Here is a 19,339-nt window from a genome sequence, read left to right on the forward strand (position 1 = left end):
CGGTTGCAGGGAGAAGAGGTGAAGAAGGTGGAGGAGTTCAGGTACCTGGGGTCAACAGTGCAAAGTAATGGAGAGTGTGTTAGAGAAGTGAAGAAAAGAGTGCAGGCAGTGATGCAACTTACATAACTTACAATCACATTTTCATGTGTACTGGATCTGTTTAAGGATCCTTTCCTAGTCACTGGCATAACACACACACACACATACACACACACACACACACACACACACACACACACACATATAATCTATTCAATAATCAATGTACACAATGCAGCGTGTTTAAATATTTTTACACCCAAGCTGGCATGTGTGTGTGTGTGTGTGTGTGTGTGTGTGTGTGTGTGTGTGCATGTTCACCATTCCTAGGCCTTCAATAAATTCACAAAGTGACCGTGACAAACTTTTTATAAAAACCTTCTCCTCAGATTTCTCTGCTCTCGTTATCCTACTGCACTCATGCCATGCCTGACTGCTTGTGCATCGTAGATCTCTGTGAACTGTAGTCAGATTCACAAGTGACTTTTACTCTAAAACTTCTTATAGACTACAGTCATCTGTTCATGGCTGTGGTGAGTTTATTCTTATATTTGTTTCTTAAATTTTTACTAATATTTTTTTAGAGCTTTATTTTTTTTATTATTTGCGGATAATACAACAGACCTTCCGAACGATACATCTGTACATGAAAAAAAAGAAAATACAGCTTTATGTAATTACTCTCTAATCATCTATCTGGATTCTAAAAGATACATAATAAAGAATTATCTTTAAAACAAACAGATGGTTGGAAACTTTGCACTCAACTCTGTCTGTCTGTCTGTTATGGTTTATTCAGAGTTTTCTGAAAAGAAGGACAAAGGGACAGATAATTTTGCATGAGGTTTTGCCTGAAGAAAGGCAAATAAGCAGCTCATTTTATCACCAAATGGCAAAAAGGCTATGAAGGTCACAGACAACCTGAGCCAGCCACAGTTTAGATTATTAATGAGCTGCAGTTGTTTACTCGGCATTGTGGTTGTTTGCAGTGACAATTCTAGTGACGAGTCATTAAAAAGTAAAGTGACAGTGTTTGCTATGAACATCATATTCTGATTTATCTACTCTACTCTTGTGTTTTTGTTACCTCTGGTCAGAGGTGGCAAAAGTACACACATCCATTACTTAAGTAGAAGTGCAGATACTCATGTTTTAAAATACTCTAAAAAGTTAATTCATTAAAAATATTTTTTGGTGGAGTTTATTTATTTATTTTATATCTAAGTAAAGAAAGGACATTGTGAATAAATGTATGTTCCTCTTTTATATTTAGAATATTTATTTATGTATTAAAAATGGTAAAAACAGAAATGCGTGCTGAATTAATAGCGTGTTAATAACATTTAGTTCCGTTTAAAATAATTTGAATTTTGACAGCGAAATATATATATATATATATATATATATATATATATATATATATATATATATATATATATATATATATATGGGTTCACTATGAAAATTTCTGTTACTCAGTACAACATGGATATCCTGATCTGTTAATAAGTGGTTTATCTTCAGATTTTCTTAACTCCAATCATCTAGAAAAATACAAACCTGTGAATATGCCAGTTGCATGGTTGAGTATCTAGAACAGGGGTGGCCAACCCGTGGCTCGCGAGCCGCATGCGGCTCTTTGGCTGGTTTCATGCGGCTCTTACGTTCCTTTCGAAGTTTGTGTGTGTTTGATTTTTAATGTGCGTGTTCGCTTTGCTTGAGTTAAATACGGTATTTTTAAGACTTAAATGAGCTTGCCCCTACTGGGAAACTTTGCGGTATATCAGACCTTGGCATGAGGCCAATCATAAATTACAGAGATGCACTGAGAATTTTCAGAAATACCTAAGTCACCGAAACAACACGGCAGAAACACAATTGTAATGACGCAATAAAAAGCGCAGCAGCACACGGTTATCTGGATAAGAGCAACATGTCTGCGGTGTGCGGATAGCGATGTGCAAAACATGCAATGCTGAAATTTCAAGAGGGGGGTTTATCTGCAAAGAGTTTCTCCAAGTCGGGTTTAATTTATCACCTGAAATCCAAACATCCCGATTTCCTTCTAAATATGAGAAGAACGCGACGCAGAAAAGTAAAGTCAATCCGAGCATGATTTATGCACTTGGTAAATTAGTCATTTGTTTCTGTGGATTAATATTGGAAACCTGCTTATTTATTTTTCTTCTTACTCTGACAAATTAAACTTAGAGAGCTGGACATGTGCTTCGTATGTGTTTCTAGTGATCACGCCATGTCTATACTGTGTATGTCCTTAGATAACAGAATGTTTTACAGAATCATTATGATTGCTTCCAATATTTGTATCACTCTATAAGATTTTTCTCTTGGAATGTAAAAGACATTCAGAGCACATTTTAAAGAGTATGTTTTTACTTTATTTATTTATTTCTTTTTTCTGTTTTAGGCTTCATTCAGAGATGATATTAAGTTGTATTGAGAATTTAATCATGTCTGTGGACACAAAACCAATCTTTTTAACAACAAATAAGGTTAATTAAATGTGCATTAAGGTAAAAAAAAAAAAAAAAAAACAAAAACATTTAACTCATTCACTAATCACATGTAAATACTTTGTGGAATTTATTTTTCTGTTGTGGAACTTTTTTTGCAAATGATAAGAGAAATACCCTCATTATGATGTTTGCAGATGACACTACAGTCATCAGCCTAATTAGTGATGGTGATAAATCTGCATTTAAAAGCGAGGTCCAGCAGCTGTCAGTCTAGTGCAGTCATAACAACCTGGAGCTTAATATGCTTAAATCAGTGGAGATGATTGTGGATTTCAGGAGAAACCCCTGGACCCCCACTCACTATCATGAACAGCACAGTGGCATCAGTGGAGTCCTTCAGGTTCCTGGGTACCACCATCTCCCAGGTCCTAAAGTGGAACAATCACATCGACTTCATTGTTAAAAAGGACCAACAGAGACTATACTTCCTTCACCAGCCTATGAAGTTCAACCTGCCACAGCCGCTGCTCAAACAGTTCTACTCAGCCATCTTGGAGTCTGTCCTGTGCTCTTCAATAACCGTCTGGTTTGGGCTCAGCTACACAATCAGACAGCTGAAGACAACAGAAGAAGGTTTGAACGGCTGAAAGGATTATTGATGCTCCTTTGCCATCACTACAGGAGCTGTACACACCCAGAGTGAGAAAAGGATCCCAGGAAATCACCCTGGATCCCTCACATCCAAACCATATGCTTTCTGAAATTTTACTGTCTGGCCGACGCTACAGAGCACAGAAAATTAGGACAGTAGTTACAGGAAAAGATTCTTACCCCAGACAATCGACCTCATGAACACTTAAACGCTCTGCCCATTGTGCAATAAAAAAAACGTGCAAAATCACTTTTACTAATCTACTAATTTTACTACTTTTTTTTTGCAAAAATACTAATAATAAATTTTTCTATTTATAAACAAAACGTGCAATAACTTTATACTTTTATATTTTTTCATTTTTTTATTTAGCTTTTTTTTTTTCATGTGCAACTGGAAGCTTCTGTTACCAAAACAAATTCCTTGTAAGTGCAAACATACTTGGCAATAAAACTCTTTCTGATTCTGATTATCTAACACAGACAATCTTTCTGAAATGCTCTACAGAAAAATGTAGCTCATACTTTATCTATACTTAAGATTTTACTAATCTGGATGACTTCTAACAGAAATGTCATGTAATGAGGTAGCACATCTAAAGTTGGTCTTATGAAAAGTAGAACAAAGGGACAAAGTGGTTTACATAAGATATTTTGCCTTAAGACAAATAACTTGCTGGGTTTTCTTACACTATATAAAAAGGTCACTGGGTCACAGACGCAAAAACGAAAACATAACATATTCGTTTTTATGTTCTTTACATTTATGAGAATTGAATAAAGTGAGGTAAAATAAAAAATAGTTCGACGTGAAAACAAAGGAAAAAAGACTTTTGGACAAATTGTGTTTTCTATAAAAAAAAAAACCAAAAACCCTGTAAATAACCCCAGGTTATGTCAAGACAAGTGGGATTGATTGATTTGATGTCATTCCTCAATATTGTTCGCATAAATTGGAAATAATTGTTGTCTTTCCGGGACCATAGTGCAAGACCACATAAAGCACAAATATACACTATGTAATAGTATAGACTTCTGTATATGACCAAATATTTGCAGAATTCTCACCATCACAGACATATGATCCTTCTTCAAACTGTTGCTTTCAATTTGGAAGAACAATTATTAAGTTGCATAGAAGGTCTTTGTTTGCTGTTGTTTGCTGTTGCATTACAATTTACGTTCACTGGAAATATTGTTCTTATTGTATTGTTGCGTATGTGGGCTGTTTGTAGTTCTGTGTTTAGGGGTGCTTATGTCTTATTTAGCTCTGTGTTGTTTAGTGTTACTCTTTATTGTCTTACGTACCACAAAGAATTGAGAATCGAGACACAAATCATAGAATTAATGCTGCTAAGGGTTTAGGGTAAGTAAAGGTTAGTGCATGTAAATTTATTTTTGAGTATTTTCTCTTTTTTGGATGATTTCTTGGAATGCTTCTATATCTAGTGAAACAATGGGATATTTAAAAAGCACATACCAAACTCATGGTCAGGTGTCTACAGAATTTTGGTCTATGTAGTACATGACATTCATACACATACATACAGACCCCCTTGCTGATAATGGTGTTTCCAGAAGGCAGTAGCGTGGCCTCCTTTCAGCAGATCTCTGTGGAGTGTTACCATGAAGATGGATTTGGACTGTAATATGAACAAGGGGGCTTTGGAGGATGGTTTTCCTTTAGAGTCCTATTCCTTTCTTCCGATTATCTCAGGGAGTTTTCACCACCATAACCTTTGGCTCACTTATTTGGGACAAACCGATAGACACTCGTTTATACATTTAAATTAACTTAATAAATGTGTTTATTATAAAGCTAATTTGGGTGTGTGTACATTGTTAAAAGCTCAATACAAATAAAATTGTATTGCTTTGAATAATGCTTTTTGCACATCCACACTGCAACAGTTCAGAAACAGGCTGAGGAACATCACAATGTTTAAGTTGTTGACTTGCCTTCCAAATTTCCTGGATCTGTGCAATGTGCAGGACAAACACAGATCTCAAAATAATTATTGTGATGCTAAATACTGAAATTCTAATAACTGTTGCAGGTGGTTTAGTGGAAAACATTTAATTTGATTTAGTCTTTTGACTAAAATGGCATTTAGTTTGAGTTATTATTTTAGTCATCTGAATTGTTTGTTTTTGTCTAGTTTTAGTAAATTAAATACCACAGGATTTTAGTTGACTAAATTTAATAGGTTTCATTTAATTGTAATGCATAAAATATTTCTTAAATTCCCAAACACATTATATATTCCTGAAGAAATATGAAAAAAGATATAATATTTTAGTTGTTCATTTAAAATTTGTTAATTTAAGATTACAATACAGACACATTTAACTGTTGTGACATTATACGTACATCTTTTATTGTGAATTACATGGTTTATATGTCACAGTTGTAATGGGTTTGTTGTAATGGGATTGGAAAAATATACAGAATTCTGCCTGCTAATCTAACATGCTAAGTAGTATAGATTCTACATAATACTTTTAACCCTGCACTTTATGATTTGTGTTACTCCTGCCTCTACTGTTGAAAATAAAGTTGTCAGTATAGTTGCAGATTCAGCAAGAGGGTGTATCCATGGTTACAGTTCAGCATAACTCTAATATTTAAGAGTAAATTGAATCCTTTCTTCTCATTATACACTGAAGAGAACAATGATAAAAAAAAATCTCTAGTCCTTAATTTTTTTCCTGTTGTCCGGTGTGCATCTCAGATTTCCATACACTCTGTTTTGTAAAGTAGGGAAAGTGGGAGGATGTGGTGTGAATTTAGTCAACAAGTCAAAAACAAGATAAAAACATTTTAGTTGATCAGATACTGCAGAAATTCTCTGGAAGAGAGTCTCTGAAGATCTAGAGAAGTTACAATACAACGCAGAGAGTTCACCTTCTTCACATTTCAGGTACGTTTCAATATTTTTATTTATATATTGACATGTATTTATATAAAACTTTTACATTTGAGATTCAATTCTTTAAACTTATTATTTAATAAAATACTAGAAGATTAAAACACAACAATTATAATAAAGGAAATTCCTTTACTATTTATAATCACTAATGAATGTATTATCTTTGAGAGTCACTACACAGTAAAATAAAGCAATGTTCCTTGTGGACCAGAATATGATATAAAACTACAACCAAAACTACATAGAACAAAATGAGTATATTTAGTGCACAGATGCAGACAGTAATCGCCAAAAACCAGACCAGTAGGTACAGTGAAGAACAGGACAGTGCCAGGCAGTACATATTGCAAGTGTAAGAGAAAATTATAAACATATTACAATACTATAATAAATACTGTATATATAAACATGACGTGGTTTTAGTGGTGCGGTTGCAGGGAGAAGAGGGGTATGGAGAAGGATGATCCGCTGTGGCGCCCCCTAATGGGAGAAGCCAAATGAAGTAGAGAAAGATTTCGGATATATCTTTTGTACTCAATTAGGAGAATTAGGAAAACCTTTAGCGACTTGAAAACATCAAAGATGATTAAAAATGTAATTTTAAATCTAAATATAATACTCTATTTGTGAACTAAACTGTTTAGTACTGTTTCCATTTTAATGAGTTCTGTATCATGTGGTGTAGTTTAGGCACTTGATTTAATTTATAAGGAATTAATTGTAGCCTCATTGCTTCTTGTACAAACACAGATCTCAAAATAATTATTGTGATGCTAAATACTGAAATTCTAATAACTGTTGCAGGTGGTTTTAGTGGAAAACATTTAATTTGATTTAGTCTTTTGACTAAAATGGCATTTAGTTTGAGTTATTATTTTAGTCATCTGAATTGTTTGTTTTTGTCTAGTTTTAGTAAATTAAATACCACAGGATTTTAGTTGACTAAATTTAATAGGTTTCATTTAATTGTAATGCATAAAATATTTCTTAAATTCCCAAACACATTATATATTCCTGAAGAAATATGAAAAAAGATATAATATTTTAGTTGTTCATTTAAAATTTGTTAATTTAAAATTACAATACAGACACATTTAACTGTTGTGACATTATACGTACATCTTTTATTGTGAATTACATGGTTTATATGTCACAGTTGTAATGGGTTTGTTGTAATGGGATTGGAAAAATATACAGAATTCTGCCTGCTAATCTAACATGCTAAGTAGTATAGATTCTACATAATACTTTTAACCCTGCACTTTATGATTTGTGTTACTCCTGCCTCTACTGTTGAAAATAAAGTTGTCAGTATAGTTGCAGATTCAGCAAGAGGGTGTATCCATGGTTACAGTTCAGCATAACTCTAATATTTAAGAGTAAATTGAATCCTTTCTTCTCATTATACACTGAAGAGAACAATGATAAAAAAAATCTCTAGTCCTTAATTTTTTTCCTGTTGTCCGGTGTGCATCTCAGATTTCCATACACTCTGTTTTGTAAAGTAGGGAAAGTGGGAGGATGTGGTGTGAATTTAGTCAACAAGTCAAAAACAAGATAAAAACATTTTAGTTGATCAGATACTGCAGAAATTCTCTGGAAGAGAGTCTCTGAAGATCTAGAGAAGTTACAATACAACGCAGAGAGTTCACCTTCTTCACATTTCAGGTACGTTTCAATATTTTTATTTATATATTGACATGTATTTATATAAAACTTTTACATTTGAGATTCAATTCTTTAAACGTATTATTTAATAAAATACTAGAAGATTAAAACACAACAATTATAATAAAGGAAATTCCTTTACTATTTATAATCACTAATGAATGTATTATCTTTGAGAGTCACTACACAGTAAAATAAAGCAATGTTCCTTGTGGACCAGAATATGATATAAAACTACAACCAAAACTACATAGAACAAAATGAGTATATTTAGTGCACAGATGCAGACAGTAATCGCCAAAAACCAGACCAGTAGGTACAGTGAAGAACAGGACAGTGCCAGGCAGTACATATTGCAAGTGTAAGAGAAAATTATAAACATATTACAATACTATAATAAATACTGTATATATAAACATGACGTGGTTTTAGTGGTGCGGTTGCAGGGAGAAGAGGGGTATGGAGAAGGATGATCCGCTGTGGCACCCCTAATGGGAGAAGCCAAATGAAGTAGAGAAAGATTTCGGATATATCTTTTGTACTCAATTAGGAGAATTAGGAAAACCTTTAGCGACTTGAAAACATCAAAGATGATTAAAATGTAATTTTAAATCTAAATATAATACTCTATTTGTGAACTAAACTGTTTAGTACTGTTTCCATTTTAATGAGTTCTGTATCATGTGGTGTAGTTTAGGCACTTGATTTAATTTATAAGGAATTAATTGTAGCCTCATTGCTTCTTGTACTAACACAGATATTCATTATTTACATTATTTTGTATTCTCCTGAAGTGATGTGTTGGACTGCAGAGGGATTTTAATTACATTTTCTATTTTTTAGTGAATTTCTTAAAAATACAAAGGTTTGATGGAGCATCTGTTTATAATCCTGTTTTTCACAGGTAAGAGAATTTTGTGTGTATGTTTGTGAAAGGTACTTTACTTGTTTATGCATTGTTTATTTACTTATTTTTTGACTGACCAATGAAACATTTGTCAGAGCTTACAAAATTAAATAACATTAAAGCAATTAACAATGATTATTAACACCCAGAAAAGCAGCAATTACAACAAATTACAAGAATAAAACGAGATATATATAATTCTGTTTAATTATAAACTTTAAAGAAAGTGGCTAAAATCAGACGCCAGATTAGAAATCTTTTAAGATAAAGATGCAATCATCAATATTTCTCTCACCAAAGTGGTCTGTGTACAACTCAATTACATTTTTGATTTATTTACTGACATTTTTTATAATCCTAAAATAAAGTTTTTTTTTTTTTTTTTTTTTCCAATTTTAAATTTAAATGACTTAAAATAACATTTCTGATTTCTGAGCTAACTTCACACATAATCCTAAAAACTTTTCTCTTCAGGAATGGTTTCTCTCATCTTGTGTGTCCCTCATAAGTACTACCTGATCCAGCAGGGGAAGGTATGGAGTGAAGCTCAGAATTACTGCCAAGCCATTCACACTGACATAGCTGTCATAAAAAGTAATGAGGACCTGGTCCAACTTCAGAATGAAGCACAGAGACAGCAGTTTAGTTCTAGTGCTTGGATTGGATTTTACAATGACATCAACAGCTGGCGCTGGTCCCATGCTAATGAACCTCTAGGAAGTATCACCTTCTGGTCTCCTCCAGAGCCCAACAACTGGCATGGAGAAGAATCGTGTGGTATGATATCGTCATCGGGTTGGAATGATTTAAACTGTGCTAGACTCTTCCCCTTTGTGTGCTTTGATGGTAAATGCCAGAATCTATTTTACATTTTGTCAGTAAAGGTTGTATAATAAAAATCAAAGTGAATGTGTGTTCTCATTAGCATAATCAGTTAAAATTTCAAACAGACTAAACATTATGCAAATTTAGTAATTGGTGTTCTTGTTTTGTAACATGATTACCCTTTTCATGCATCGAGACCATATATATTATCCTAATGTGGTATTTGTCTTTTGTTTGTTTAATTTCTCATAGGCACTCAAACTGGCAGTAATCGCTACATTTACATCTCAAGCGCAAAGTCATGGCTTCAAGCTCAAAGTTACTGCAGACAGTATTACACAGATCTGGCCAGTGTTCATAATGCAACAGAAAACTCAGTTATACAGGGAATAATACCTGGTGACACTTGGTTTGGTTTGTTCCGGGACACCTGGAAGTGGACAGACCCAACCAACTTTACACTCAGCTGGATCATTGGACAACCTAATAATTACTTTTGGAATGAAAACTGTGGGTATATAAATAATGGTGCGGTTGGTGATGCACAGTGTTCAGACAAAAAGCCTTTTTTCTGTTACTCAGGTGAGTTCAAGTTTAAATCAGTCTCATATTTATACTTTTTTATTTTAAAAAGTTAGTGCAATTGTGTGTTTGTTGTTTTATTTTATCGTTTTTTGTATTTTTTGTATGTAACATTTAGTAAAACAACAAATCTTGAAGATGAAAGTAAAGTTCAATCAGAATTTAAATGATTATGCAACAATTACGGCCATCTTGGAGCAAGTAAGTCTTATCTTTCAGAAGACTCAAATTATAATGCACATTCTCATCCTCATAACTGCAGCCAGAACCCCATTAAACTTTTAAACACACACTATACTACAACCTGAATCTGTGTCTGTAGCATTTTAATATAAAAGTGTTTCTGTTGGCAATATTCACAAGAAATGTCTTATTCTGTTTATTAGCTCAAACAGAAACTGGATAATTGGACGAAAAAGAACATCACAGTAAAATGGAGAGAGCTACAAGATGGAAATGTGTTTTACAAGGAGATGGAAAAATCACTGGAGTAAACAAAGGAGAGCTTTTAGGTTGTTGTGATCCTGAGATCAGACTCATGTTTACATACATCCAATACTTTATTTTTTCCTGTAGTGGTCTTCCTTTCCCCGAACCATTCGCTCTCCCACAGTTATTGTTTAAGGAAATATTTGATGTTAATTGTTGGACAATGAGTGTCATGCTGATTACAAAAGCTGTGAATAGATTTTTTTGCAGAGTTTTTACAGTAAAGATTGTTACAGACATTAAAATTGTAGTGTCAGGTCAAAGTGCACGTCAGACTGCAACAGTCTTCATCACCATGCACAGTCAATGAATTCTATATTCTATATATTCTATATCTAATCTGAAATAGAATGGTTAGTTAATGCTTATAGTGAAAGCAAAAAAAAGCATCAGTATACAAGTCATACTAAATAATGCAATATAAAACTGTTATATGTAATGTAAAGTGAGTAAAGAAAACGTTCATTTTTTTTATAAGCTCCGTGCTCAGTGCCGCAGCCTTACGTGCGCGTACGCACGCACACACACACACACACACACACACACACACACACACACACACACACACACACACACACCCCTATGCTCCCTCTGATCACTGCAAGAGAGAACATAGTCATATTCCCCTTCAGGTGTGTCATTCCCGTGTCTACCTGCTCCCGGCCTCGCCCTCCATTCACAAACCGACGCTCGTCCACGCCCCCCCGCTGCCCCAATAACATTTGACAGATTTCAGTAAAAAATATTTTTTTTTGTTTAAAAGTTTTTTTTATTAACATTAATGACACTTCTTTTGTATAGTGTTGTGAAATTGTGAAACAGAATCTGAAAAAATTACTTCTATGACCTTAATTCTATGATATTTAAGAATCTGATGCAGAAAATATACATTTTAGCTCTTATTTTTAAAGTCGCAATATATAGTACAATAATTAATGAAGTAAGCTTCATTAATGGTCATTCAACACACAAAACCATGTACTGATTTTAGGTATTTACTTAATTTAAATAAATAAATAAACAAACAAACAAATAAATAAATAAATAAATAAATAAATAAATATGGTACAGATGTTTTGAGTTGTATGTTTTTTTTCCAGACTAGGGTTTAATTCAATCAATTTTTTATTTGTATAGTACTTTTAATGTAATTTTAATAGTGGACATTGTCTTAAAACAGCTTTACATGGATAAAGTGGTAATAAAAGAATGTGTAAGTTTGTTCTTTATAATTATGTTTGTCCCTAATGATCAAGTCAGTGGTGGATGGTAAGTAGAAACTCCCTGGGATTAAGATTTGGGTTTTCTTGGGGTTTGTTTTTTAAATGTACAAAAAACCCTCCCCCCTCCCCACTGTCTGATAGATTTTGATGATATTGGGAGACAAAGAAGATGCACTGTTCAGCGAATGTACTGCTTTAGCTTTGAGATTTATTGTCTTCACAGTTTTTCTATCACATTTGGTTAGATTTAATGCTTAGAGTTCTGTATTGGTTCATCTAAAGTGACATGGGTTTACCTGCAGTCATTAAGAATTCCGTTTATGCTATGTCATGTCCACAAGGTGGCGCCTTCACTCTTAGTTTAACTTGTTTATTTTTATATTTCAACAATTTTCATAATGTGTATATTTGACTGGTACACTAAATAAGTTTTGGATTTTGCAAGATTTATGGCATATTACAAGTTTTGGGTTATATCATTACGTATCCCATCATACTTTGTGGTACAGGTCACTTCCTGGTTCACTGCATGCAAGGAAATTCACAATGTTTATTGAAAGCTGCAATGATTATTGTAAAATAACAAAAAAATAAACAACAAAGGCAAAGTGGTATGTAGGATTCTTTTCTGTTTTATGTATAAATTTAATGTTGTGTTTTTCTTTGTAACTGAATATATTTGTGTATATTTATCCTTTTATTTAGTTCTACAGTCTTGATGTCGATGTAGATGTCAGTGTTGATGTCGGTGTTGACGTCCATTACGTGTAATAAACATCAGTAAAATAACCTCGGCCTTCAGATTGTGACTAAGGGCAGCATAATGGGATGGAGAATAGAGTGGGAGCGAGGGTTAGGGTTTAACCCACTATGTTTAAAAGGATAGGGTTATTGGATTAGGGTGAGGTTAGGGTTAGGGTTAGAATAATGACCGCAGCTCCAGGAATTTAATCGTTTCAAGGTCAGAGTTGGGATCAGGGCTTAGGATTAGGGTTTAGGGCTAGGGTGGTGGATTTTTAGGTTATGACTGCGGTCCCAGGCCTCATGTCCATATCCCAAAGTTACTTGTGACATTTTGGATGTATGTCCTTCATCCCTGAAACAGTGTTTCAAAGAATTATTCCACTCAAGGGAACATTTTTTTCATGTGTTTGTCTGAAGCTCATGCCAGCACTCTTTTCCTTCTTATTTTATAGACATCTTTCTATTTGGTATCAAGTCAGTTGCACAATATTTTGGATGATCTCGACCTTCATCAGGGGCTGACCTGCTATTTTTTTTTTTTTTATCACCCCCAGCCCTGCTACTCTCTATCAATGTCTCCCCCAAGCTAAAAGTAGCGGGCAACTCTCTCTTTGCAATCAAACAGGGTTAGGTTTGAGGGTTGGGAATAGGGATTAGGGTTAGATTTTACGGTTAGGTTTGGGGTTAGGTTTTAGGTTTAGGCTTAGGGGTTGGAGTTAGGGTTAGGGTTTAGGTTTTAAGGTTATGGGTTGGGGTTTATGGTTAGATTTTTGGTTCAGGTTTTAGGGTTAGTCTTGAGGGTTAAGGATAGGAATTAGAGTTAGGTTTTAGGGTTTGGGATGGGGGTTAGGGTTAGTGTTAGAGAGGTTAGGTTTGGAGTTAGAAGGGTTAGGGTTAGGTTTTCTTCAGGGGTTAGGGTTAGGTTTAGGGATAGGGGTTAAATTTAGGGTTAGGTTTTGGGTGAGGGGTTAGGTTTTAGGGTTAGATTTTATGGTTAGTGCTTAGTGTGCTTTAGCTCTATGGTGAATCTACTCTCTTCTGGTAAGGTAGGATTCTAACTTTGTATATTTACTTAACTCAGTTAATTCTAGAGTGTTGGTTTGTGCTTATTAGTTTCAGTCTCACTTGAGTTGGCTGTTGAAATAAAACATCGCTGACCGCGTTCCTCCCAAACTTTCATTTAAATTTGTGTACACGGAGAGCGTTTTCACACCAAAATGCATTTTTTTTAATGTGGATGTAGACTCAAATAGATGCAGCTTTCTGCCCACCTGAACCTGAATTCATGGAGGTGAAGTGAAAGGTAGGACTGTGTAAGGAGCAGGTGAAGGGAAATAACTTCCACTCCTAAAAAAAAAAAAGGAGCAAAGAGTTGTTGGTAGTTCGGTCAGTTTGAGCTCTGACACAATTCGCCTTAAAACAATTATAAACTTACAGTATATCAGTATTTTATTAAGAACAGTTGTTTGGATGTGTTTCTTTCTTCCTCATTTACTAACCCATTCATTAAGTACTTGTGTTGAGGCACAAACTTCTGCCCCCATCCAGATCCTGCTCAGAAGATGACAATCTCCAGCTTCTGTTCTGGTGTGGTGTAAAGGTCCGTAAGTGTCCATGTGTAGTATGGTGTGGTATAAAATAAAATAAATATAAAGTGCACTTTGCTGTGCAAGTCCAGAGTTTAAAGTGTCGTGGTGCGAAAGGTGAGATATGTACAGAGAAGAAGTGTGATGATGGAGAGAGTGGGCTAGTCTTTAGATCCTGGGTGTGTCCTGGTTTAAACACAGAATGGCCTGCAGGAAGAAGCTCCGCTTCATTCTCTCTGTGTTCGCTTTCAGGGAGCGGAAGCGTTTCCCTGAACGCAACAAAGAAAAGAGTCCATTGTTGGGATAGATGAGGTCCTTCACAATCTTCCTGGCTCTGGTCCTGCACCGCGTGCTGTAGATGTCCTGCAGGTCAGGGAGCTCGGTGTGGATGGTATGTTCAGCTGAACGCACCACCCTCTGGAGGGCTCGCCTGTCCTGCATGGTGCTGTTCCCAAACCAGGAAGTGATGCTACCCGTCAGAACGCTCTAAATGTTGCAGGTGTAGGAAGTCTTAAGCACCTGTAAGGTGGGGAACCACCCACTGGTCCAACGGCAGTTTCCAGAGGCGTGGCGAAGGATTCTCGCGCGTTAACCCTAACCCTTTCCTTTCACATTAGATAATAAGATTTGGATTAATGTATTTCTTCATTTGGGTTATTGACCTCTTATCTGACACCAATTAGATAAAACATAATTAATATTTGCATAGGTTGTTACTTTACTAAGAGTATAATTTGGATGGATGTTTGTTTAGTTATTCTGATTAAGCTCTGGTATTACACTCGTTCATTCGGTTCTCATAGTCACACATGATCCTAGTATGGGCCCTATAATTAATATACTGGTCAACGGTCATAAGCGAATCAGTATTTGTCACTGCCAGAGGTTGGACTATACGCTTAAGCGGCCGCTCTCTGCGTGCTCAACTTTAAACATACTTTATTTAGTCCCCTTAGAGGTGACACTTAATTATAACAATAATTATTTCTAACCAAAGGTAATGAATAGAATAATATTGAAATAATCAGAGGTTGAGGCTGACCCTATTTAGAGTGATCAGAAATGTTACTCTAAACAGAAATACATATTGTTAGCCTCCATGTTTCTAAGTACACTTAAACTAATGCCAAGTGCTAGTCGTATCTCTCAAATCCTCAGCTGATGTATTATTCACTATCTAACTGGGATTTAGGTCGAACCTAGCCCGATTTCAGTCCTTACGGTAACTACGGATGCAACGTTATTACTTGCAGTGTCAACATTTACCGAGCAACACAGAATAAAATCAAACATAACAATTTATTAACCAGGTAAGAAAATCACAATTCAAAGCCAATTCATAATACAATTAAAAAATAACACAAATACAAACCAATAGTATTTACGTTTAAACAGGAAATATAAAACCTTTCATACCTGATAAAACACGACACACATTAATTGTGCGGGAGATCTGTTTACAGATTCCTTGAATTGTCGGTCAGTTCTCCTCAAATACCCAGATAGAGTAAGCATTATGTAAACATTATTTAGCAATGGAAGTTTGCATTGATTGGTTCTTACAGACCTGTGGGAGGCACCTCGCCTGTATACATTTGTAGTGGGGCACACGCCCCTTGCATAGAGTTATGTTTTCTTAACTCTATTAAACCTTTTTTATTATTTGTTTTATTGCTGTGGGAATGGGACCTGTGTACCAGTCGCGATAAACCTTTGTAATGAAATGAAACATGAACATTTTCCGTCGTTATTTACGTGTGATATGACCTTTCTTACACATAATCATCTGGTGTGCTATAGAATGTCCTGTGTTTGAGAATGTAACAAGAAAAGGAGGGGTAGAGGTGTCAGAAATTTGTCTGCAGATCTACCATTTGTATGGAGATGTGGTGTTTGAAGACCAAGGGTAGCTCTCCGGGGAGCCTACTGTATTCTACATAAAGTTCTGGTTCTCGAGAGGGGTGTTGTGGGGTCTTGGTCCCCTGCCGTGAGTCCTTAAGGAAACTTAAAGAGTTCTCTTTTGATGTTCTCGTTGCCTCGGGCACCTACCAAGCACACCCTGCACTCTCGGGCATCCATGCTGTGTTTTTGGGGAGGGCCGACCTTTTGGTCAGGATCAAGCAAAAGTCTTACACACCTCAGAGGGTAGTTTAAAGTCCCTTAAGCGTCTCAGATGGTACAGACGCTGCCGGGCTTCTTCACCAGGGTGTTGGTGTGACGGGACCAAGACAGATCCTGTGTGATGTGAACACCCAGGTACTGGAAACTGTCCACTCTTTCCACTGGAGTCCCGCTGATGTTTAGCAGTTGGTATGACCACTCCCGCTTTGTGCTGAAGTCCACGATCAACTCCTTAGTCTTGCTGACGTTCAGGAGAAGGTTGTTCTCCTAGCACCATCTCCCCAGGTTTTAAACCTCCTGTAGGTAGGCCGTTGCATCGTTGTTGAAGATCAGACCCACCACAACAGTGTCGTCAGCAAACTTGATGATGGTGGTGGAGTTGGATGTGGCCACACAGTCATTTGTGTACATTGAGTAAAGCAGGGGGCTCAGAACACAACCCTGGGGAGCTCCAGTGCAGAGGGTGAGGGTGGATGAAGTGTGTTTTCCCACCCGTACAGCTTGTGGTCTGTCTGTCAGAAAGTTAGAGATCCATTGACACAGCCGCTGGCTGAGTCCCAGGACCTCCAACTTAGAGGTGAGTGTGGAGGGAATTATGGTGTTAAACGCTGAACTGTAGTCCACGAACAACATCTTTGCATAATTCCCGTTTCTTTGGTCCAGGTGGCTCATCGTGGTGTGGAGAAGATGAGCAATGGCATCCTCAGTAGAGCGGTTCTGACGGTACGCAAACTGTAATGGGTCCAGTGTGTCTGGTAGTGATGCAGTGATGAAGTCTCTGACCAGTCTCTCGAAGCACTTTATCACTACTGAGGTCAAGGCTACAGGGCGATAGTCATTGAGGCAGGCGGGCTGGGGTTTCTTCGGGACAGAAACAATGGTGGACTGTTTAAAACATGAGGGGACAACAGACTGTTCCAGGGAGAGGTTGAATATCTCAGTGAACACCGGTGCTAGCTGGTCAGCGCAAGCTTTCAGAACCCAACCTGTGATGCCATCTGGTCCTGCTGCCTTCCTGGTATTCACTCTCTTGAATCCCCTCCTCACGTCATGCTCTGAGATGGTGAACGCGTTTACCTCTCTGGCTCTCTCGGGGTGCACGCTGTTTGTACCACTAGCGCCGCTAGCGTGGTTAGCTGCAGCCTCGAAACGAGCGTAAAAGGTGTTTAGCTCGTCTGCCAGAAAAGCGTCCGCATTCACCCTTCTAGAAGATGGTGTTTTATAGTCCGTTATTGTCCACAGGCTCCTAGAGCCACCATGTTAAAACTGTGACTCTAGTTTCCTCCCGTAGCGCCGCTTTGCATCCTTCACTGTTCTGCGAACACTGTAGAACGCAGCCTTGTACTCTTCCATGTCCCCCGTGGTGAGCCCCATATTGTAGGCAGCGGAGCGGGATCTCAGAGCGTCGCGGATGGTTTTATCCACCCACAGCTTCTGGTTGGGAAACGTTCTGATAGTGGTTTTCTGCACTGTATCATCCGCTAGTTTCCCGATGAATCCCACAACCGCTTCCGTAAACATGTTGACTTCATCAGAGCTGCGCCGGAACATGTCCCAGTCTGCGTCATCCAAAGCATCCTGCAGAGCGGCCACCGATTGGTCAGTCCAGCGTGCGACCTCCCTCTGAACCAGAGCTTCCTGTTTCAGCCTTTGTTTGTAACCAGGCATGAGGAAGATGGCGGCATGGTCTGATTTCCCAAACGATGGACGTGATTGTGCCTTGTAGCTGTTCTTGAATGTTGTGTAGCAGTGGTCCAGTGTTCTTTTGCCCCTGGTGGGGCAGGTGATGTGCTGATAAAAGTATGGTAGTGCGCGCTTGAGGTTGGCACTGTTGAAATCTCCAACAACAATGAGCGCAGCGTCCCGATGCTGTGTTTGGTGAAGAGATAGTGTCTCATGTCCGCTTGAGGTGGAATATAAACAGCACTGACTATGACCGAACTAAATTCTCGAGGTAGATAAAAGGGCCGACTTTTGATGGTCAGTAGTTCCAGATTTTGTGTGCAGGAGCATGAAAGAGGAACAGTGCTCATGCTGTCGCACCAGTGGTTGTTCACCATCAGACACACTCCACCTCCTCTTGACTTTCCCAACTCCAGTGTTCTGTCCATGCGGTAAACCGAGAAAAACTCGGCCGGCTGGATGGCGTGGTCCGGTACCGCTGGGTTCAGCCATGTCTTGGTGATGCAGAGAAGGTTGCAGTCCCGAATGTCTCTCTGGAACTTGATCCTTGCCCTGAGGTCGTCGAGCTTGTTTTCCAGTGACTGGACGTTGGCTAACAGGATACTAGGTAAGGGAGCATGGTGTGCGCGTGCCCTCAGCCTGTTCCTGACGCCGGCTCGTTTCCCTCGTGGACGCCGGTACGGGTTGCGTCCTTTGTTCTCCCTCAGGACCTCAGAAGCCATCTTGGAACATGTTAATATTGCATAGTGTAATGTATGAATGAATTAGTTTTAATATTATCGGCATGTTTCTGTTATTGCACTAGAGGGCACAATAGTGCATGATTGATTGAGTAATGTTTTTGTGGTGCTGGTTCCAAAAGGTTCTATGAGAGCTACAGTATTGTGATGAATTTCATGGTAAAGGTTTCATGGTAAAGGTTTCGCCCAGAGGTTGGTGGTATAAATCTGGCAAGTCCCTGTGATTGTGACACTGTTTGTCTGGAAAAATGTGTCCTTTTTTTTTTCTCCTCCATTATACATCTATATTTTGCATCTGCCTTACTTGTTCCTTGGATCTTTCTGTGATAGAATGAGAGTGTATGTGATGTCTTCCCTTTCAAGGTGTGTCCCTGCTTGTCAGGGACTTAAACCTGTTTAAAGTGTGTGGCCGAGTGCCGGTTTGTGAATAGAGGGTGCAGCTTGAAAATACTTGCGGTGAGAATCACACAAATTAGTCATTTACCTATTACTTTTTTTCTGTTCCAGTGAGTGGGGCAGAGGATATAGAAAAGGAGAAGAAAAGAGCTGAGAAAGAAAAAATCTGAGCTGTATGCGCGTGCGTGCGTGTTAGGGGTCAGGGTCAGGGTCAGAGTTTGGGTTAGGGTTTAGGGTTAGGGTTTAGGGTTAGGGTTAGGGTTGGGTTAGGGTTTAGG

The 19,339-nt window shown here is 37.5% G+C and overlaps 1 protein-coding gene across 1 annotated transcript; it reads left to right on the forward strand.

Annotated features, from left to right (window-relative positions):
• The first annotated feature begins 7,708 nt into the window (after positions 1-7,708).
• LOC124382742 (C-type mannose receptor 2-like) lies at positions 7,709-10,573 on the forward strand. The gene is made up of 6 exons (XM_046844947.1): positions 7,709-7,765; positions 8,609-8,669; positions 9,147-9,518; positions 9,750-10,079; positions 10,198-10,280; positions 10,466-10,573. The coding sequence occupies exons 2-6, from the start codon at positions 8,636-8,638 to the stop codon at positions 10,571-10,573; spliced, it is 927 nt and encodes a 308-aa protein (XP_046700903.1). The 5' UTR covers positions 7,709-7,765; positions 8,609-8,635.
• The last annotated feature ends 8,766 nt before the right edge of the window (positions 10,574-19,339 follow it).

Source organism: Silurus meridionalis, chromosome 3 (assembly GCF_014805685.1).
Source record: "Silurus meridionalis isolate SWU-2019-XX chromosome 3, ASM1480568v1, whole genome shotgun sequence".
In the NCBI taxonomy this organism is placed as follows: domain Eukaryota; kingdom Metazoa; phylum Chordata; class Actinopteri; order Siluriformes; family Siluridae; genus Silurus; species Silurus meridionalis.